The following is a 23,391-nucleotide window of genomic DNA, read 5'->3' on the forward strand; positions in this document are numbered from 1 at the left end:
AAGGTGTATTGGCTGCCTTGTAGCTATACTAATTGAAGATCATCTAGAAATTAGACTATGGATAGACTTAAGCAGGGCTCTGTGGAATTATGGTGGCTAGATACATACAGAAAGACTTGCGTTGCTAAATTCTACTTTCCAGATGTATTGTGACTTTTCTTAGTGTTTTGTTTTCATGGAAGAGTTAAGATACTAATTGTTTGGTTATCGTCAGTCATCCTAGAAAACATTATGAGTAAATTTTGTACAATAAGTGGGCTGGTGAATTTTGCAAGGCTGTATTAGACAATTGAGTTTTCTATTTCTAAGGGCAGGAAAGAGAGCCTGATCCAGTAAAGCACTTAAGCATGTGCTTTAATCTTGCATTGACTTCAGTAGGATTATTCACATGCTTTAAATTAAACACTCCGCACATTCCTGGAGAGTAAGATGTAAATTGTAATTTGGGTGTGAATTCCTCAAGAGATGAACCCAGATGATTGAGTCTATCTTAAAAGTTTACTTATGAAATGACAGCTGAAATCTGGAGAATTTAAAATAAATATTCCACCAAAAACCTGGTTAAAAGGCCGTGTGTTCATTCAGTGAAGTCTCTTCCATATCATTGCAGATTACTGAGAGGATTTGTGCTAAAGGATGCTTTCTCCTGTATAATCAGCCCAGTTCTCCTGCCTGATGCAGTCACTGATGTTGCTGTGCCGTGTTTGTGAGATGACTGAATGCACAGATAGGAGGAGCTATTTGGTCATAAAAAATGTTTTTCTTACAGTTTTAAATTTTTTCTTTACCACCAGCGATAGGGAAGGAAAGCACAAGAACAGCACGCGGGCGTTCTCTCTCTGCTGTATATCGCCACAACCGTGACTGGTGCTGCTGTCATTATCAGCAAAAGCTGACCCGTCTAATAAATACTTCTCCGCAGGAGAGGGAGTTTGATGACACAAAGTTGAACAGGGAATCAGCTTCGCTGCTTGAATGCTTGGGAAATCTGTTTATCAAAGTGGTGTAGTGTAAGTTATATTATTTCTTTCATTTCCATACATAGTTGAGCTGATTCCCTGAGTTCTCTTCTACACCATCAAATTATTTTATTAATTATTTTCATTGTTTATTACTAATATTTAATAATATGTGGCTATTCTATAACAATACTGATTCTAACACACACACAGCTTCTCATCAGTAGATCTCAATGCACTTTACAAAGGAGGTCAGTATTATTATTATTCCCATTTTACAGATGGGAAACTGAGGCCCAAAGAGGGGAAACCACTTGTTTAAGGTCACCCAGCAGGTCAGGAATAAGAAACGGGTTTTCTGAGTCCCAACCAAGTGATCTCTCCACTGGGCTACTGTGCATCTTCAGAGCTCATTTCTTCCATAGTTCTCAAAACACTTTCCAGTGCAGGATAAGTGCCCTTATCCATATTTTGTAGCATGAGAAGCTGAGGCAGAAAATGCTTAAATGACCTACCCAAAGTCACATATAGAGCCAGTAACACAGTAAGGAAGGAATAGAACTATTTAAACTAGTGAATTATTTGTCTTTTTAATTAAATGCCTTGATTGTGGAATAATCTTTTATATTAGATATATACCTATATATCTTTATTTACGTGATCATTTAAACTTGGTGAATTACGCTAGTGTGCTTATTTAAACAAGCTGGGAATTTGGAAAAACAGGATGGGTTGGGATTTATTGTCCTTTAAGTGACCGTTCTTACTTTCATGACTAATTGATCAGAATCTCCCAGCTGTCCTTTAAACCAAATTTAGTTGGAATCTCAAGTAAAGTGGACTCCTTTATTTTTCCCATTAATGAGGATTCAGTTAGAAATATTTTATTCTCTCTCTTCCTTCATTTCCATTTCCTCTCTGCATTTTGGTGCATAGCTGGATGTTAGAAGACAGTAGTACAGCCTGACAGTGTTTTTCTAGTACTTGCTGTTTTATTCAATGTGGCTTTTTGAAAATGTATGAAATGTAAAATGTCATCTTTCATCAGATCCTTGCCTAAATATTTGGGGGAGGGAGGAAAAAAAAGACGGCCTAGTCATATTCCAAAGAAAAACAATCTTTTCTCTGCACCTATATATGCCAGCTGAGGGCATTTGTACTGTTGACATTTTTGTTTTCTTTCATTGCTGAAGATGGTATTTCAGAGGCTCCCAGCCCTCCAGAGATTCTTTAATTCTTCAGAGAATTGCTGATGTGCAGAGCAAAGCTCCTTACAGCATTCTTCAATAACCTGAGGGAATTCTTTTTGCCTTCCTCTTTCGGTCTCCCCAGGGAATAAATTGCTGTCATATTGGAGAATTTTGGAGGGAAAATGCAACCAACTTTCCACTCTCCAAAGAAACTCAAAAATCAGTTATCTAAGGAGTACAAATATCTAACTTTCACTTTGCTTGAAGACAGGGTTGGTCAAACAACAAAATAATTGCAAGTTCAGAAGAAAACTCTGATCATCTAGTCTGACTTCTTCTATATATATATATATATATATATATATATATATATATATATATATATATATATATATATATATATAGTTTCCCGCATAGGTCTGAGTAGAGAGTTTGAACCCAGGCCTTTCAAATGCACTGTGCAGACTGCTTTTGCTTTAGTCCAGGCGTAACTGCATAGCACAGATTTTTGTGAGTAAGATGTGTAATGTTCAACTAATTTTGTGACAATAAATAGATCATATTTTGTAGACTTTCACATTTCACTTTTACAATAATGCATGTGCATATGATTCAAATCAGACCATAGCATTGCAAAGACTATATCACTGGAAATGTAGCAACATATTGTACTTCACTTACATTCTTCCTTATAGTAAATGTTTCTTTTGTTTCAATAGAGGGCACTTTTATGCCCTATTCTAGCATGACCCAAAGCACCTCAAAGCATGTGCACAACTTAACATAAAAGTGAGAGGGAAGTGCTGTATCATCTTTAACCACATCACCACCAGCCTGGAAACGGTCACTGACGCTCACAATGGTCTCGACAAGGCATGCTCCTCCTCTGTAACAATGCGGATGATATTATGCATATCTACTCTGTTTCGCTGGGATATTTCAAAGATGAACGATTAGTTAATGATTTTAAAGCACTTTGAAGAAGGAAAGCACCGTGCAAGGACTTGCCTATATGAATGCTTAGTTCTTAGCAAGCCGAGGTGTAACTCTGCGGTGCACTTGCCTGTCGGGCACTCACTGTCCGCGTAGGCTCTACTGCTGCACACTAACAGTTCCTAGTACACTTTAATCAACTCCCATTTCAGAGTGGGGTGGATCAAAACACACTGGAGAACTTTCAGTGCATGGCAGCAGGGACCACATGGTCAATTAGTGCCAGCACGCTAGTGCAGGGTAGGTTTACATTCCACTTTGCTGCAAACTAATTGTTCCTCCAGACAAGCCCAAAGAGTAAAGTGTTGTTCTAATAAATCATAGAGATGGAATGGGTAGAACATTGAACCGTGTACATGGGAGAATAGGCTTCAAGAATCAAGATAGTCTAATTTAGGTATAAAAACCTAGAAATATTATTTGCACTACTGTAGGTCCTGAGGGCCCAATTGCGGTCTTGATCCCATTTTGATCTTACTTAACATAGTAAGAGACAGCCCCTGTCCTAAAGAACTTATGACCTAAATAGAAAAAGTGTGATGGGAAAGGAAACAGGAGGTGAAGAGATTTCCCTAAGGTCACCCAGCAGATCAATGGCAGAAAACCCAGGTTTCCTGACTCCCGGTTGAGTGCCTTATCCATTTGGCCACGCTTCCTCTCAAGGTCCTTTTTCCCTACTTCCTTCACTTAATTTCCATTTCCGCTGTCTATATTATTACAAAAGACCATTTCTAGGAAGGCTCAAGACAGTCCAGAAAAGATGTCGGTTAACATCAAATATGAAGACATCCAAGCAAGAACTGCTTAGTGTTGCCAACTCTCATGATTTTATTATGAGTCTCACGATATTTGGTTGTTTTCTAGTCCCTATGATTGTAGAGGAAAGCTTGAAACTGTCAACTCTAAAGGCTCAAACCTAGAAGCCAAAACTTGTTTTTTAAAATTGCATGACTTTTAAGCCAGTCTCATGGGTTTTTTTTGGTTTGTTTGTTTATCAGGCGTGACTCTTGATTTTTGAGGGTCTGCAGATAGCAATACAGGATAAATGCCCTAATGAACCCTATTAGCATGTCTCTTGTGAAAAAATTTATAGAATATTAGGCATAATTTGTCATTGTCAGAGCAATGAAAACAGTTCCTGGACTCATGACAGAAAAGAGTCATAAACGTCTTCCCATTTCTTTGGGAGAATTCCTTCAGGCTTCTTCTGCTTAATGTGTGATTACAGCAGTTTGATTTACCATACAATAACTATCTATCATGCACTTAATTGGAATCTGAAAAAGCCTACACAATACAGATTTACACTACATGTATTATTAGACTATCTTTACTCTATATTGAATATGGCTGTCAGATCTATAGCACTATCTGAAAGAAATGAATAGAGACATTTTGAAAGGGTGAGAATAGAGAAAATAGGCACACCTTAACTCTGAGCAGGTGAAAAGAGGTTAGAGAACAGAAGATTAAAATACTGTTACAAACGTTCCAGAGGGGTAGCCGTGTTAGTCTGTGTGCAGCAAAAACAACGGGAGTTCTGTAGCACTTTAAAGACTAACACATTTAATTTCAGCAGGCATAAGCTTTCGTGGGCTTCAGATGCAGTTGGTAGAAATAATACAGCAAATATTGGCAACATATATAGGAGGCAACATATACATATCCAATATACATATACAACAAATGTTATTGTCTTTGCACTTAGCAAATCTGCATAATCCACTGCTGTGATAGAAGTTTCAGAGTAGCACGTACATCATATAACATGAGCTACTGACAGAGGTCCTGTTACTTTAGTGTTCTTGGCATTTTCTCACAGTATACACTTCCCAGCAGATTGAAGTGTGAGTATGGAAAGATGTGTTTAAAATAAGATGATGAATAGAACTGGATGGGAATTTTTTGATTCATCAAAAGCAAGTTTTCACCTGAAAGGGTCGGTTTAGATGAATTTCCTGTTTTAACATTTTCTAAACCAAAAGTGCTGTTTTCAGTTCTAAACAACTTTTTCATTTCAAACTTTAATGTTAAGTTAGAATAAGTTAAATTAAAAGGATGAAATCAAAATGAAAGGTTTTGAAATTATCTAAACATTGTTTTGGTTGGCCTGATCTGAAATTGTTTTGTTTTGTGCTTTGCAAAGATTTTCCAGATTTTTGAATTTTCATCCCCATTCAGGATGGGTAAAAACCTTTTTTTTGGGGGGGGGGAATTTTCTCGTAATCCTTGCTTGAGTGGAAAACTGTTTCCTGCCCAGCTCTAATGCTGAAATCCTATAAGTTTTGATGACGAATGGGGGTAAAGAGACATAAAAGAACCAAATAATACCACACTCAAATACCAGATAGTAATGCTCTATAATGGAGTAATGTGACAGGAAAGGCATTCATCTAATTCAACACATTTTTCTTTATAAAGCACTAAACACATTAACTCAAGTCTCCTCATTTCCCTATAGTGCAGCTGTCAATTTACTAGCAGAGATTATCATCAAATGACTTCAATTATGAAATCAAGATTCAAAAATGACTATTTTTGTGCACCAGTGTAAAATTAGTTTAATTTAGTTTTTTCTTTCATTTTGGCCTCTTTTCCCATGTTACTCAAGGTCTCTGCTTGCCAGCAGGGCAGTAACTAGGCTGATAGCTAAAAGTGAGATAACAGGAGATTATTTTAATTTTAAAATAAGCAGTCATTTGAATTAAGGAGTATTTTGTGGCAGGTGTTTTCTTCAAACCATTTTCTTTCTGTAAGAATGAACTCTGAGTTTTCAGGATGAGGGAATGGCTGGTGGGAAAAGCCTACATTGTATTTCGATATGAAAAATGCTAATATTCCCTTTATAAGGTTGAATATATTTTATGAACTACATTGCATGTATGTTAAAAATATATTTCAGAATATTGCGGAATTGGCTAATTCCTGCAGTATTTGAAGGGCTGGGTGGATCAGGGACTTGTAAGGACCAGGTTATCATCTAATAGCTGTTTGGAAGCCTATACAAAGTGTGCTGGTCTCAGTCCATTTCCTAATGGGATGGTGTCCAAAATCCTTTTATCATTATGAATGCTAATTGCGTTCTTTTTGCAGACTCAAGTACCAAATGGTCATGGCAGAGTCCATTGCATCTGATCCCTCTCATTTTTAAAGGTAGTCCTTCCAAGTCCATTTAAGCCATACTAGCGAGGCATTAACCATTGCTTTCATGTTATCACCTTTGCACTAGCCTTAAACTTCAAATAACTGTAAGCTATATTGATCCTTGGAATAACTCTGCTGGAGTTGCAGATCCCTGGAATTACACCAATGACTTTGACTCAATTAATTTAGGGCTCATAAAATTATTCTGAAGGACTAAGTAGCACTAGATAGATTTAGACACAATGCAGATAAGTGCTGTGTTGGATTCACCTATAGAGCTCGTTCTGGGAACCAGTTTCACTGGTGCAAGACGGATAGGTAGCTCCTCACATCTATATTAATCAGGATAGTAATCAATGCCGCAGCATAGTTTTGGAGCCCTTCAATGCGCTGTGCGCTGCCCCTTTTCATTATTCTACCCTAAAGGTTTGTCCCGCCTTGTTGGGAAGAAGCAGCATTTTGTATCCTATGTTGACTGTCGCCCCCACACCCAGATTCTCTTGTTTATCTTTTGGCTGGTCTTAACTTTTTGGTCTAGACAAGTAGGTCCTTTCCAGAGTCATTTGGAGACATTTTATAGAAATCTGATCCGTTCCCACAGGGTAATTATGTCTTCTGTTTCCTTCCTTCCAATGCAAGCCCTCAGGCATCTCCTGGACATAAGTACAATTTGTTTGAGTCCTTGTCCTGGCAGGGGCGGGGGGAGAAGGGAGTAGGTGGAGTGTCCTTTGATAGGTCCTGGACTGAAGGTGACTAATTCACTTTATCCTTTATTTAAAAAGCTGCAATCCTTCAGCTTCGTTTCTCTAGCACTCAATCTAAAAGGTTTTATGGCTCTACCAGACATGACTGATCCTTAGGGCTACTCTGTCTTAGTAGCACTGCTTGGTACAGCTACGCCATTGTAGCACATCTGGTGAAGACGCTCTGTGCTGATGGGAGAGAGCTCTCCTGTCAGCATAATAAATCCATCTCCACGAGAGGTGGTAGCTATGTTGGTGGAAGAAGCTCTCCCACTGACATAGTGCTGTCCACATGGTGTAACTTATGTCACTTGGGGAGGTAGCTTATTCACACCCCTGAGCGACGTAAGTTATACTGAAGTAAGTGGTAGTGTACATCTGGCCTTATTAACAATTCCACTGGCTTACATATGTTTAATGAAGCTTTTGCCATTTGGCCTGAAACTTTCTATGCTTGATCTCCACTTCTTGCAGGGATCCCACGGAATTATTGACTGAAAGGTAGAGCTAACAGTTTGACTTCACTCGCAACACATTCTTAAAAAAAATTTTGAGAGCAAATAACTGAACTTAGCCAAATGTATTGTCTAAACAAAGCACTAAAATACAAAAAGGAGACATGCATGACTTCCTTCTGGGAAGCAATTCTTATCTCACAGCATGTTCACCTTACATAGAAGATTTACTTCAAACATTTGCATTTCAGCTAGTAGTATTTATAGTATGATTTTACAACCTATGAAACTCGTTACACAACACTAAAATCCACCCACCAATTCATAATAGTCCCTTAACTTGTTGTTTTGTTCTGTGCTTTCCTTATCTCTGTTTTGGATACTACTGTCCAAACCAGTTGGGTGTTGAGGAACATCCCAACTTATGCTAGGATAACACCATTCATGTATCTTGCCTTTGACAGAGCTTCCTATTTTCTAATGCCAAATCTGACTTCCACTTGGCGAAGTGCTGTGGGGTACTTGACGGTGTAAACAGAATTGTGGGAAGAGCGTAATATATTCAGTTAACATAACATCCAAACACTTATATGCATATTAAATTAATACTGTGCATATATTACCCATTAATGTGCTATTTACCATGCCTGACACTTGCATATAAAATCAGAATGCAGATGCCCCTGTTACGATCCCCACACTCAGCACTTCTTGCTTTCGGAGAGGATTTTCAAGGAGGTTGTCTCTTTCCTTGTGGATGGGCTCCGAATAATCCTATTGTGCATCTCCTGCCTCCCTACCTTTCATCTCTGCTGTCCCAACTCTGTGGAGTGGCCTGGGGAAGGAGAACACCTTCCAGACACCACTGCTCCTTGCCTCCCTTTCCAAGCTTGTTGCAGTAGTCCTGAGATTTGAGTGGATGCCAAATTGCTTCCATCTGTGGCTCCTGCAGGTGTAGTAAGATGGAGTAGAGAGAGAGACCCACTTGAGTGGAAGGGTCTACAGTGGGCAGACATGAGGGCGGTGCTGCGCAGACGGATTCTCTTCACTGCTGGGTCCCAGATTGCTGTCAAATGCTTAAACTGGGCAATGAAAAAAGAACTGAGTAAATAAAATACTTTTTCCGCTGAACTCTTTTGGGTTGTCGCTTGCCACGCTGCTAGAGGAAAGGTGTGCAGACAGAGGAGTGATTTGGGGGATGTTGGTGTTCCTTTTAAGCACAATATGAAAATAAGTTTTGATTGAACCTTCAAGATGTGTATTTGAAAGGATATGGATTTTTATTTTGCTTTGAATTTGATGTTTCAGGCTCTGATGTCAGCCTGATCACCCTTTAAAGGAGACTTCTCTTTGTGGGAAACTTTCCAGACATTTTTTGTCTTTTAACAGAGAGGCTGACTTTCTCCTCCTTCCCCAGATAAAGCAGAGGCTGTGCCCTGATTAGCGACAGGGGTGGGCTTTTAAAGAAGCCTGCAGACAAAAGCTGCTGAGCTCACCTTTCCATGGACCCTAAAACTCTAAGGCAGGACACAACAGGCACGTTTTCCAGTCTCTGAGATCTCATAGTACATTGTGGAATTACATTTTGGCCTGCTGTCAGAAGATTGTTAGGCTCCTAGGGATAGAAGCTGCATTTGTTATCTGGTAATGTGTATGATGTGTATTGCTTATAGGCACTCATGGAGAGGTTTTGATGACATGTCATGAGTTCTCCAGCTGTGAGGTTGACTCCAGAAGAACTGCTAGTGAGTTCAGTGAATATGAATGAGGGGAAGGGGAAGGAATATTTGTTCTGCTAGGCCTGGCAGAGCCAAATAATGAATATTCCATACTAAATGTGCAATGGATAGATGTCTGGCGTTGGTGTGGCCAAAACAGCAATATAGACATGACCCAATAAGAAAAGAAATGTAAATTAAACTAACAAATGTCCTCCTCTGCCCCTCCTGTGCGCTTACACGTACATATGGTCCTGTGCACTCAGGTAAAACAGACCTTACAGAAAAGTGATCGTTAGGAAAAGCTTGAATATCTTGTGAGTGTTCGGAGGAGGAGGAATAATATAACAACCTTTGAGAGATTCTGCATTTATGCTACTTGTGACAGAGAATATTGAGTGAGTCATCAGAATCCAGAGGAGTATATATTCATGTGTATGTACTTCAATTCTTTTTTTCCGAAGATCGTGTAAAAGCTTTTCGTATGCAAAATGTGATATGTGGTGTTAACATAAATATTTAAAAAGATAAATTTGGGTAACATGTCCTGAGCTGGTGCACCAAGCTACTACACCTGCATTCAGCCCCCACTCGTACAGTGATACCTACAAGAAAATAACCATCTAATAATAGATAGGTAGAGTGGCATTTGGGAATAGTTTCCACTTTTTTTTTTTTTTTTAAAACACCAAGACATCTGAAGTCGTCACCTTGACTACTTCCCTGATATGTTACACTCCTTTCCCGTTTCGCTGTTTGCTTGTCTTTTTTTAGGTCCCAGTCTACAAAGAGTCATGCACATGCTTTAATTTAGGCACATGTGTAATCCCATTGACATCAACAGGACTACTCACATGCTTAAAGTTAAGCAAGTGCATATGTCTTTGCAAGGTCAATACCTTAGATCATTAACTCTATTGGGCAGAAACAATGCCTTCCTATATACAGTCTGTATCGGGTTTGCACAATTGGGGTGTTGCTGCAATATAAATAATAACCAACCATTCTGTTTTTAGTTTTTAGAGAAACTTGAGAAAAATGCTTTAGATATTTGTTCTCAACTCTCAGTTTTATTTCAGAGCTATCAGAGGACAGTTATTTGTTGGCAGTGGGTAAAAGTGGTGATAATGTTGCCAGTCATCATGCAATTGACTTCATTGCAGCCTCAATGGTTGGGCTGCTGAAAAAGTGGGAGGCAGCGTGACCTAATGGGTAGGGTGCTGGACTGGGACTAAGAATACCTGCTTTCTATTCTATTTCTGCCACTGGCCTGCTGGGTAACCTTGGGCAAGTTACTTCCACTCTCTGTGCGTCATTTATCCCATCAGTAAAATGGGGATAATGATACTTAACCTCCTTTTGTACATCTTTTTGATCTCTGTGGAAGAGCTTGGTGTTATTATTTTAGCACTGTTATGTTTCAGATGTGAATTGTAGCCTTCTGACGTTACTTACCAGGAGAGAACTGTTTCGCGCACCAACCTGCAGTGAGTGTGTTGAGCAGTGTGTAAGGTACAGAGCGTCTATTGTGGATATGTATTTGGTGTTGACTGGGGGTCTGTTACATATATGTTTTGGTGCGTAGTGTAAAGTTACCTACAATAGCTTCTGTCCTAGAAAATTGACCAATTTAAAGGGCATTGAAATCTAGTGGATTACATGTGACTTTAATTTCATTAATTTGGGGGGGAATTATTGTGGCCATCCCAGTCATGTCCTAAGGAATTAACACGGTGATGTGGTTTTGGAGGGTCAGTGGGTAGAAGGGGGAAAGAGAGGAGATACAACACCTAGCACAACTGGATTCTGGTCCGTGAGTGGGGCTCCTAGGCATTACAATAGTACAACTACTACTATTACTAATACATTACCCTGTATTGAGGCAAAGGAAGCAGAGTTTCCTCCAGTTCAAGTATCATGGCCATGGTTCTGTTCTATGTGCAGTGCCGTAGGCACAGACCTCGTGAGCAGCTCGGCATCGAGTCCTAAATGAGCAGGGATAAAAGGAGAGCAATGCCAAGTACAAACACTCACTGGTCTGAGTAGTGCAGGAAGTTCTTCAAAAGCTGCCATTCTGAGCTCTCTGTGGGCAGCTGCTGCTGCTTTTATCAGTATGTAAACACTAGGGCTTGTCTACACATGCAGTTATTCAGGAATAGCTGCTCCTGAATCACTCCATGTGTAGACAAGCCCTTTATTTGTAAGAAGAAGTAATTGTGCTGAAATGCTATGGGCGTTGGCTGGCTTTCTCGGATCTTAATGAGAAACTAAGGGAGCCAAGAGAGACTTGAACAGTGCTCTCAACCCTTCTGGACTACTGTACCCCTTTCAGGCATCTGATTTGTCTTGTGTACCCCAAGTTTCACCTCACTTAAAAACTACTTGCTTACAAATGACAATACAAAAGTATCACAGAACGCTATTACTGAAAAGTTGCTTATTTTCTCATTTTTTTACCATGTAATTATAAAATAAAGCAATTGGAATATGAATGTTGTACTTATATTTCAGTCTATAGTATATAGAGCAGTATAAATAAGCCATTGTCTGTATGAAATTTTAGTTTATACTGGCTTCACTTGTGTTTTGTATGTAGCTTGCAAAACTAGGCAATTATCTAGATGAGTTGATGTATCCTCTGGAAGACCTCTGTGTACCCTGGTTGAGAACCAGTGGATTAGAAGGTTCTCTCTTTTATTCTACCAGCAGGGATTCTGTTTGTTGTTCTGCTCTAGCAGTTGGGAGTAATTAATACATTGAGACTGCCTATATGAATGAGATGATCTGCGTAGCTGGGCAAATAAAGTTTAAGCAATGGTAGAAGCCTGAAATTCAAACTCCGCTCATTCATTTTGGGTCCCATCCTGCAGTGTGTTCAGAATGCCTTTTCTGAAGGGCTGAGAAGCCTCAACTCTCATTGGTTTTCAAAAGGATTGAAGAACACTTTGGCCATGGCAGGAGATGCTCAGCAGTTTGCAGGATCTGGCTCTGTCATATTTATATTCAGTAGATCTTAATTACACTGCCATGATGCATTAGCTGTTTAACTGTTGTTGTCTGAGATGGATTGCAAAACTCTCATACATTTCAAAACACCAAGAGATTTCCAGAACAATCAGGGATTACTCTTTTTACGGTTGTGCAATTAATTAATTAAAACAGCTTTATTGGCAAGCTAATATCAGAAATGTATTAACCATCGAAGGAAACATTTTGAAGTGATTTAGGCTTAGGGCTGCTTAAAAAAAAAAAAAAAAAAAAATGTGGTACAAATAGTTTGAAAAATAATTTTTTTTGTTTTGTAGGGAAGAGATTTTATCTTCCGCCATTCAGGCTGATTGTGTCTTAAAATTACAGGCCTTTATTGGGCGTGTCTGTACTGCACACTAAGCCCCAGGCTCTGACCCCGATTTGAGGCCAAACTTCCCTTTTGCCCCACCCAAATCAGAGGGCTCAGAAAGCACTCAAGATCCAGATGCCAGGACCCTCGCTAGGGGAGCGGGTCAAAGGCCGAGTCCTGCTGTGACTTGGGTCCATGTCCTGACATTCTGTAATGGACACAGCTCAGTCCACAGCCCTGAGTCAGAAGGTCTTCAGAGCGCAGCATGGATGCATTAGCATGGCTGTGAGACCCCGAGTACAGCAATGGTAAGCCCAGGTTCACAATGCAGTGCAGAGAGATCCCTTTTCTTCAGCTGCATTAACATCCATGGTACTCCTATGAAGGATAGATAATGTTTTCATTGTTTTATTTTTATGGCTAACTAGCACTGTTCTTTTTGTTGTTGTTGTTGTTTTTTTATTTTTTTATTTTTAATATTAAATGCTAAATGGTTCCTAATAGTATGTCAGCTAAACTGAGTCATTACATGGACTTGGGCAAGTCGCTTTAACTTGCCCTTGCCTCATTTTCCCCATCTGCAAAACGAGGACAATTATATCTACCTTCCTAGTAAAGCCCGTGACAGTCTTTGATGAAAACTGCCATGGGCCAGATTTTCACAAATATTTAGGTGCTTAAAGATACAGGTAAGCACCTAGTGGGATTTTCAAAAGCGCCTAAGCAGGCGAGGTGCTTCACTCATGCACCTGCCTGCATCTTTAGGCACCTCAATCTTTGAAAATCTGGCCCTAGAAAAGGTCAAAGCATTGCAGCCTTTCGTTTCTGTTTTTCTTTGCTCCAGAGGCTGAAGGATCCCACTGTCATAAAATCCGGTGCAGTGTCAGAACTCAAGCCTCTTTCTATATTGACTCTCCATAGATCCACCACTTACAGCACAGACCTAAAAATATGGAGGCCTGGAAAGGTATTTGGCATAATTATTCCCTGGTGTAACTTCAGTGGCTACAGTGGAACTATACCATTAGTTAATTTGGCTGGTTTGTTATTTTGCCAATGCAATGACTTATAACCGCTGAATGTATATGTACTCATTCTGATAATAAGTAGCATGGATCTGCAGTGTAAAAGAGCAGCGTGTTGTCAAGGTCTATCCTAGTTAAGGAAGGAAGAAAAAGAACATGTCAGCAGAGGTGAGCTTAAGGTCATAAACAGTGTGTCTTGTTTCATTTATTCCTGAGTTTCTTCTGTTTCAGAGGCATTGCCGGAGCAGTGTCTTGATATTATCAAGAGATCTCATCTCTGATGCCTGATCTCAGACTATTGTATTATTTCCCATCAAAAGTAACTGGGTTATAGAAATTAGAGACTTCAGAAAAGAGCTGGGCAAAGAATGGATTTTGTGGTTCGGTTCTATATCAATTTCTGAACATTTCAATGATACCAGGTGGAATTTTTTTGTGCTGCTGTGGGGCTGTCATTTACAGAAGAGTATTACACAAGCCAATTTGTAGCACAAAGCAATTACAGTGTCCCTCTTTGTGAGTGAAACGTGTACAGGTTTCATATGTGAGCAGTCTGATGCAGTGACATAGTAATCTGATATTGTAAAATGACTACAGTAATTAAGCCAAATTGAATGTAGTGAGATTGCAGGAAAAGATGCTGCCCCCGGGCAACTTAATGTTCTTTACAAAGAATATGCATTTATATAGCTCTGTTCTGTAGCTGCGGATGATCAAATGTCCTTGAAATTATATATGCACGCTAGTGTCAGCCTGAGATGCCCTGACCCCATTGCAGAATCAAACCTGTAGTTAGTATATTGATTGTAATTCACACAAATCTATATTCTTCAGTTTGATAAAGTACTTCTGTGGCACAAAACTCACTCGTACAGCTGTTTAACTTGTTTTGTCAATAAACCAGTCTTCAGTAGAAAAACCAGGTAATTCTACTAAAATATACATTGGTACATGGATTCAAAACCTTAAATTATGAGAGAGAACTGAATGGTAATCATCTTTACTAGTGGCATCATCCACTGGTGATGTAGTGAGCTTTTTTACTGGGATCATGAAGTGCTTCATCGTAAGTTATAGCATGTGGCAGCTATTTTGAGTCTCCTTTTTTCCACGTGTTTGCTGCTATGCTGAGAGTTGTTGATAACTTTGCTTGATTACAACCTAATGTTCATTTGAAGGTAGTTGGTAACGAGTCTTAGCTGCGTGGAAAGGTTGAAGGATGACAAACCAGTCACTTGTTTGTAAAAGAGGTCCACCAAAAAGTCAGAAACTGAATTTTTGAAATATCCTTTTTTCAAATTATACTAAGCAACCAATTTGGTGGCAGTCCCAGAAAATTCAATCTTTACTAACATATTGTGCTGTACATTTTGGGAAGATGTACAGTATTGTTAAAAAAAAAAATCTGCTTTAAGTGGAAAATCTGACTTTAATAAGCCTCTATAATATATTTTAATATGTATAAATTAGTGGACTTGTCAAATTCATGATTTAGGGTAAAATTTTCAGAAGTGACTTAGACATAGAGGAGCCTGTCACTCTTGAAAATGAGAAGTAGGCAGTCTTGAAAATTTTACCTGGTTCTCCTAGTTTTGAATGCCCATTTTAATGCATCAAATATGCATAGTAGGACTTTCAACTATTGGTAATGTGATGCTGTGGCCAAAAGAGCTAATGCGATCCTGGGATGCATAGACAAAGGAATATCAAGTAAGAGTAGAGAGGTTATTGGACCACTTTCTTTGGCACTGATGCAGCCATTCCTGAACTACTGTGTCCAGTTCTGGTGCCCACAATTCAAGAAGGATGCTTATAAATTGGAGTGAGTTCAGAGAAGAGCCACGAGAATGATTAACGTATTCGACAACATGCATTCTAGTGATAGACTCAAGGAGGTCAATCTGTTTAGCTTAACAAAGAGAAGGTTAAGGGCTGACTTTATTACAGTGTATATATATTTAAATATTTAGTATTGGGTTCTTCAGTCGAACGGAACATATAGCATGATCCAATGGCTGAAAGTTGACACATTCAGACCAGAAATAAGAAAAAAATTTAACAGTGAGGGTAATTAACCTTGGAACAATTTATCAAGCGTCATGCTGGACTCTCCATCACTGGCAATTTTAAAATCAGGATTGGCTGTTTTCTAAAAGATATGCTCTAGGAATTATTTTTGGGAAGTTCTATGGCCTGTGTTACACAAGAGGTCAGATTGGATGATCTTAATGGTCCCTTCTGGCCTTGGAATCTATGAATACAACTGATAGTCCAGGCTACCATTTTAGAGGCTAAATACAAGCCTAGCACAGCTGGAATCATTATTGGCAGACAGCCTCATGGTCAAAGACTGTATAGATGTAGAGGATGGAACTTCTAACCTTCACAGGTGGTGGTCCTTCTATGGCAGTATTGTGGCACAGTGGTTAGGTGGTGCTGGGAAATTTTGTACTGTCATTACCTGTGTCACATTTTTACTTGACCAATATAGAATTGTATGACTTCAGTGCTGCCATGTGTCAATTTTCATCAACACTAAATTCACAACAGGGGAGGAAAAACATCCAGGCCTTTAATAGTACAGAAACCTAGATTCTTAAGTTAGTGAATCAAAATCATTTGCAGTATTATCCCAGGCCATGTAGACTCTGCAGTATATAATATAAAACAAAGGAAAATGCCAGCTTTAGAAGAGATCCAAAACCAATCCTCTGGTGTACCATTTAATGTAGAAAATGGGTCAAACAGAAACTTCACCTTCAAAGAAGGTTATTTTACAAATTAATAATTGGGAGGACTCTGGCGCAGTAAGTTAATGCACTAGCCTACTTTCAAATCCATCCTAGGTCACAATTAAATGATGTAGTGGATGGCCTCAAGTAGTACCTATTAAATAGTTGCCCATGTCACAAAACTGGCACATATTTGGCCATAGGTATATAGATTTAGATTAATAGGATAATTAGATTACCAATGATAGGTCAAATAGATTAGAAATCTCTGCTCAGGAGAAACCCAGGGTGAGAGAAACAGAGGGGTGTTGGTGAAGAAAAGCTGTGTGTATGTGCGTCAGGGGCCGTGGGTCTGTCTCTGTGTGTGTTTGAGGCTAGACAGAACAGTTGTTTCTATAGGTCTGGATGGAGGAGGTTGATTGGCAGATTTAAGGAAGTTTACACTGCACATATTTTGCAGAGTGCATTGTTTAAATCAGTGCTCTGAGTTCACTTTGATGAGCAGTAAAAGTTCTCCTAAAAGTAAAGGCTGGGGGAGGAGGAAGAATGGTTACTAGAAATGCAGAGCAACTTATAAAACGTTACTGGGTTATGTGCTTCTTGGATCCCATTCTCTACAGATAAGACGCCTACCTGTCATGTAACTAAACACCAGGGATGTGGTGATCTAACGGCTAGCACATAGGATTGGAAGCTAGGAACAGTCTGATTTACTCTGGATTTTTGGGGTAAATCAATGAACCTATTTGGCTTTGTCTACATTGCAAGCTAAGCCTGGGTCTTTGGGACTGGGCTTGTGGACTCTGTGTTTCCAAGCCGATGCTTGAGTGTCCACATTGCATTGTATACCTGGGTTTACAATTGTTAGCCCCAGGTCTGATTTGGGCCAGCAGCTTGAGCTGTGTCCACACGGCAAAATGACCGGGCTTGGACCAAAGTCATAGCAGTACTCGCATTCTGACTGACCTCCCTAGAAGGGTGCAAGGACCGGGGACCTGAGTGCTTGCTGACCCAAATCAGCCTGATTTGTGCATGGATGGAATAGAGGCTTGGGCTCAATCCTGAGTCAAAACCCATGCTTAGGGCATGTCTGCAATAGAAAATCCATGCACCCAGTCTCAGAGCTTGGGTCCATTGACTCATGCTTGTGGGGCTTGGGCTGCGGGTTTAAAAATCGTAGTGTAGATATCTGTGCTCGTGCTAGAGCCTGAGCTCTGAGACCCACTCACGTCACCAAATGAACCCATTTCCAAATCACAAGTGGTAGGAACAGGTTGGCCCCAGGGCAAGATGGCTGTCCCGGAAGAGCTCTGTACTCTGGGACACAATCCACCACAGCGTGGTTTGGTGGATTTGATATTCATTAGGAAGCCTGGGTTCTGCTCCCTGTCTGGCAGCTGACCTAGTGTATGAACTTCAACAAGTCACTTGGACTCCCTGTGCCCCGGTTTCCACTCCTGCTATTTGTCTGTCTTGTCCGTTTTTACTGTAAACTCCTCAGGAGAGCAACTTCTCTTACTATGTGTATGGGCAGTGCCTAGCTTACTCTAGGCTGCAGCCTCTAGGTGCTACCATGATATAAATAGTGATAGGGAGGACAAGGCTGTACTGGAATTTAGGCTTTGCAAGTTCAGGAGTTTGTGTGTCCATGTTCAAATCTCCATTCAAAAAAATAATCTTTGAAGTTGCTACTGATTGGCCTGCCGTGTGAGCTGCCTCAGCCAATAGACTGAAAAGGCTATTGCAGAGGTCAGCTACCGTGGTCTGGTGGGCTCTGTTGGTCCTCAAGTGTGTGCTGTATTTTGAGTCAAACTTCCTAGCATCTAATCTCTTGTTCGGTTGCTGTTTCCCCTCAGGTACCTCCTGCAGGAAGTCGGAAGGAAGACAGAGAGAGAGAGCACCATGTCTTCAATTGCAGCTTATTACAATGGAAAGACCGTACTCATCACAGGAGCCACGGGTTTCATGGGCAAAGTACTGATGGAAAAGCTACTGCGCTCCAGCCCTGATGTGGAAGCAGTTTATATCCTCGTGAGGCCAAAAGCTGGACAATCAATGCAGGAGAGAGTGACAAATATGGTGAATTCCAAGGTAGGTTGCTACATTTTACAAAGGAATCTAAACTGAAATCCACAGGGCAGTTAAATGTGTGCAGTAGATGACAATATATTACATTTCACCTGCTGAGGACAATATCACTGTCTTACATTCCCCTACAAACCTTACATAGGTTTAGTATGGAAAAAATAAATTGCACACAGAACATTTTAATGATAGACAGGATTTGAAACGGAATCCATTTTTTTCCTTGATTTTTATATGGAAATTAATAATTCCCAATGAGCATCAAAAATATGTTAACATCGGTGTGGTCAGACCTATGTGAAATCACCATAATCACAATGCAAATTTGGTATATCCGTAACACATTTCAGTGACATTTAACAAATGTCGTCATTGCAAACATGGTGACATTTATCAACCATTAACTAACTCTTCTCCCCTCCAATAGGAAAACTAAACACCGCTCAAACATAAATAAAATTCAAGTAACCCCTCCGTGGAATCTCCCTGCCCTTCTCAAGGCTGTTGAAGCACCACAATACCAACAGGTGCTAACAACAATCATGATACTTGTTTTCTCTCATAAGGCACAACAGTAAAACTGATAACCCAAAGGAGGGGCTTATCATCTATTCAAATCCCACTATCCATCAGTGCAAGTTACAGGATCAACCTCAATTATGAAACATTAGAAATACTGTGAAATATTAGTGTACAGAGGGTGGATTGAGGCTACAAGTTATAGCCATGGGAGAATTTATGGTATCTCACTAAAACTGTATCCGGGGCAAAACTGACTAAGAGGATGCTCTTTGGTGTCCCTCTAGTCCCCAGGGAATTAAAGGCTTAACAAACAGGGCCAGGAGGAGGAAGGGATGTTGTGAATTTTTTTTCTTCGCTATTTCCTTATGGCCTGAACTAGAATTGCATACTTAACCTACTGAGGTAACGTACATCTAGACAAGAGGATTTTCACCTATCTAAACTGCCTTACCAACTGGTTCAAGGGAGAAGTGTTCTATTGTTTGCTCTTTGCAAATACACAATTTTTCCATCATTTTTCCTTCAGTGAATATTATTTTCCACGTAGTTCTACAGCTTTCTTCATTGACAACTGTGGTTGCATTTTTCATCATAAAACAACAAAAGCTCAAATGCAGTCTTTCCCAGAAATTAAAGTGAAGGACATTATTTTTACAAGACTTCTAAAAGCTCTGTTTGCATTTCCTGTGATAAATATTAATGACCTATTCTCTCAATAGCTCAGCACAGCATCGTGGTGTTGTTGTTCGCTCTAGGTAAGGTTCCCTGGTAGCTATTTTATTGTTGCAGCTGTCAGTGACTAGATATTACCCTCCTTTCATAGTGTGTGTCAGCAGTTTTAGACACGCCAACCGCATTCAGGACTCGATAACCTCCCCTTGAACTTTGTGGCAGTGTGCTTCAGTGGGCTCCAAAGAAGTAAATATTAAATGAAATCAGCAAACAAGTTTCTGGAAGTTATCCCAGGGATAAGGCAGGTCAAAGGGTGGGCCAGATCAGTAGTCACATGTCACACAAGAGGTCCAATAGCCAGGAGATCCAATCCAAGAGGAAGATACAGCGAGGCTGCTGGCAGAGTTTGGTGAGGTAGCAAGGTAGGATCGAGTGAGGCGGTAAGACAGGGTCAGGTGAGTTGGCAAGGCAGGGTTAAGTAGGGTCAAGGTAGTAGGCAATGACTTCTTGCTCAGACAAGACCAATAAGGAAGCAGTAAGTTTATATATAGCCACCAGCCAATCGGGGTCAGACCATGTGGCCAGTCAGAAAGCAGGTCATGGAGCCCTGGAAGCTGGTCCACCCACATCTGTGAATTCCTTGGTAATTGGATGAGTTGGTGTGGTGCACCAGCCGAGGCTGCTTCCCAGGAAACCAGTGACTATAGGTTTATGACCAGGGTTTGAGAGTAGAGGCCTAATGATTAGCTGTGTACTGTGTTTGAAGGAGAAAACTGCAAAGGGTGTGTTCCAAATTTACTCCTTTCCCCTCCCGGAGGAGGTTTTCTGTTGATGTTGTTCATATAAAATAAAAACAAACCAACCTGTCTTCCTTCCTAGAGAAATGGGGTGTGGCCAAGAGTTGGACCTGCTACATTTATCTGTCTGCCTAAAGGCTGTTCCTTTGTACATAAACATACTGTAATAGAAGGGCCTGGTCCGAACCCTGCTGAATTCAGTGGAAAACTCCCAAGAGAAATCTACAAGCATGATATTGGAGTGTTCATTTAGCATCCTTTAAGCATGTTGAATGTCCTACTTCTTGACTATGCTGTCTAAAAAAAGCTTCATCCCTGGTACTGAGCCACTATTTACTGTACAACTGTGTGTCTAAAAGAGCAGCTTATACGATGCGGGTGTACAGGGATGAGTTGCCTCTGTATTCCTCTTCCCCTGAGAAAGACCCCAGCAGTGCCAGCCGCATTCAAACTAGCATCTCCTTCTTTGAGGCCTGACAGTAGCTCCACCAATTCTCTGAGCCACAGAGCACTGCAAGGGACTCTAGTTCGAACCCCAGAGTGCTGCTCCTTTATTATCCAGAAGGAGAGGTGGTGGTTGTTAGGAAATATCATTTTCCCCCCGTTCACATTGTGACTAGGGTAAGAGGCTGTTTAAATACTACATCACTCCTAGCATGTAAACTTGTCTCTTCCATTACTGTTTTTGGTGAGCATAGCCATACCTGTTCAATACATTAAATAAATAGCTGATCTCCAGACCTGGAAACAAGTTTCTATTTCACTTTCATTTGGCATACCTGATTATAAAAAGCAGACAGAATATGTGTAAGCTATGAGCAATGGAGGCGTTTAGAATAAAATGCCCTCTTTATCCATATATATTTATACCGCATGCTGATTCATGTGGGATTTTGGTAGTGAAATATCTGCCCTACCTATCATGTACCATACCCTACATCTTGCAACAATGTTAGTGCAGTAAACTACTGTCGCATTTCTTTGTCGGAAATATTTCTTCGTGGCCACTCATTTCCATTTTATAATTCATTTCATGAAGTCATCTGGTTCAGTGCATCACACATTTGCTTTGACAATATCATCTATTTTTCCTGTCATGCTGTTGCTGTGCCTTTGGTCTGCTGTTATTCTCCAGAACTGGTCATTTTCATATTGAGGGAGAGAAAGAGGAGCCAGGCGAAGAAAGGAAATAATATTGCCAAGCCCAAAATATTTCTATGTCAATAATCACTTGTCTGAGGGGACAAGGTGGCGGGCGTGTCTGCTCAGGTCCTATTTAATTAAACAGAGAAGATGGGAACTGGCTGCATCATATGGTGCTTATGTTCTTTCCAAGAAGACCATGTGAAGAATGATTGCATGTAGTAATACTTTGGAAGACATACCTATGAAGGCTGACTGAGCCTAGCTTCCTTCCTCCCACCCCCAATATCTTTGGGCAGAATCACATACACGGACAAATCTGCACTGATCGTGTGTCTATGGACATGATGGAAGACAAATATGATTAAGGGAATGTTTCCTGTTTCCATGAATATGAATGAGTGGTGGGGTCTGTAGGGGGAAATTCATTTTAAAATAACAGAAATACCTTGTTAGCTTGTGCATTTCCAAGGAAGGCGAATTCTCCAGTCCACTGGCTTATACTTTCTCTCCAGCTTGCATGGCTGTTATAACTTCAATGTAAGGGCAACAAGAGCAGCACTTTTGAGTGTCTCCTTGTGTTGCTGCTTGTGAGTGTGACAATTCAGTGGCTATGATAGGTTTAATGTAGAAGTCTGCTTACTGCGGATTTCTGACACCTTCCTCTGAAGCATTTCTATGATTCTATCTTGTTCTGGCTACTGTCATGGACAGCATACTGCACTAGATCTGTATTTTGATTGTACTAGGATATACTGTGCTCTCCTAAATCCTTTTTTTCCTTAAAGAATGCTGCTGTGGTGATTGCCACATGACTATGTGGACTTGCCCAAGGCTGACTAGTCATCCATTGCTTTCAGTCAGTGCCATAAAAGGTATGAAAGAAGCACTGTTCACCACAGCCAGTCAAAAAATGTCTGTCTTGTCTTTTTAATTATCTCATATAGTCTCAAAATACTGTAGATACATTCCCAGGAAGTTTTGTGTCCTGTGTTTAATCAGTGGGGAATCTTAAAAAAAACACTCCAGCTGTTTTCCATTGTTTTTAAAAATATTTTTCTATTCAGTGTGGTTTCTACACACTGCTTTGTTGTATGGTTTGTCATATGTTCTGAAATGATGGCAATTATTTGTTGTTTTTGTGTTTTTAGAAGGTAAAAGAGCACTGAAATAGTTATTTCAGAAAACTATATAAAGGTGACTTACAAATGCATTTTACCAGGTTCTCTTAACCATAGCAATATGTATGAAATGCAACCAATATCCAAGATACCAGGGACATCTCACACATTATGGGCCAAATTTGAGATAATATTTTAATGTTTATAAGGGCTATAAACCTTAATGCTTCAGGGCATAAGCCAACATCTAAGTAATAGGGGCTAGGAAGTAACTTCTTTTTTGGACAGAGTATTCCTTTCTCAGACATTGAAGAGTTTCCTGACTCTTTCTCTGGAACATCTGTTATAGGTAGTATTTTAGATTAGATGGATTTCTGGTGGTATTAGTATAATTGCTGTTTAGTTGTTATTACTTTGTATTTATATTGGAATAGTTCCCAGAAGCTACAGTTCGGATTGTGGCCCCATTGGTCTTGGCACTGTACAAACACAAAGTTTGATTTCATCACTGCCCCAAAGAACTTACAGTCTAAGATTCCAGTCCTGTCATCACTCACTTATGTGCTTAACTTTAGCCATGGGAGCTACTCACAGTGGATAAGTGTTCTCAGGATTGGGACCTAACACTTCAATCCTGCGTAATGTAGCATGAGGGCTGACTGCTTGATCCACACACTCCTATCAGTGAGTTTTCATGCAGGAATAGCACTCCACCTGTGTGCCATTCAGGATCAAAGCCAAAGAGGGGGTCG

General features: G+C 40.1%; 1 protein-coding gene across 2 annotated transcripts in view; it reads left to right on the forward strand.

Annotated features, from left to right (window-relative positions):
* FAR2 (fatty acyl-CoA reductase 2) overlaps positions 1-23,391 on the forward strand; it is a 169,792-nt gene that overhangs the window by 71,556 nt on the left and 74,845 nt on the right. The window contains exons 1-2 of one of the 2 annotated variants that reach the window (XM_067531017.1): positions 13,401-13,509; positions 18,156-18,390. In XM_067531017.1, the coding sequence (XP_067387118.1) occupies positions 18,202-18,390 (189 nt within the window). In that variant the 5' untranslated portion in view covers positions 13,401-13,509; positions 18,156-18,201. Of the gene's footprint in view, positions 1-13,400; positions 13,510-18,155; positions 18,391-23,391 lie in introns of those variants that run through there. The other variant, XM_067531016.1, reaches the window with a different exon arrangement.

Source organism: Emydura macquarii, unplaced genomic scaffold, assembly GCF_026122565.2.
Source record: "Emydura macquarii macquarii isolate MOO-44397 ecotype Brisbane River unplaced genomic scaffold, CSIRO-AGI_Emac_v2 contig_3122, whole genome shotgun sequence".
Classification (NCBI taxonomy): domain Eukaryota; kingdom Metazoa; phylum Chordata; order Testudines; family Chelidae; genus Emydura; species Emydura macquarii.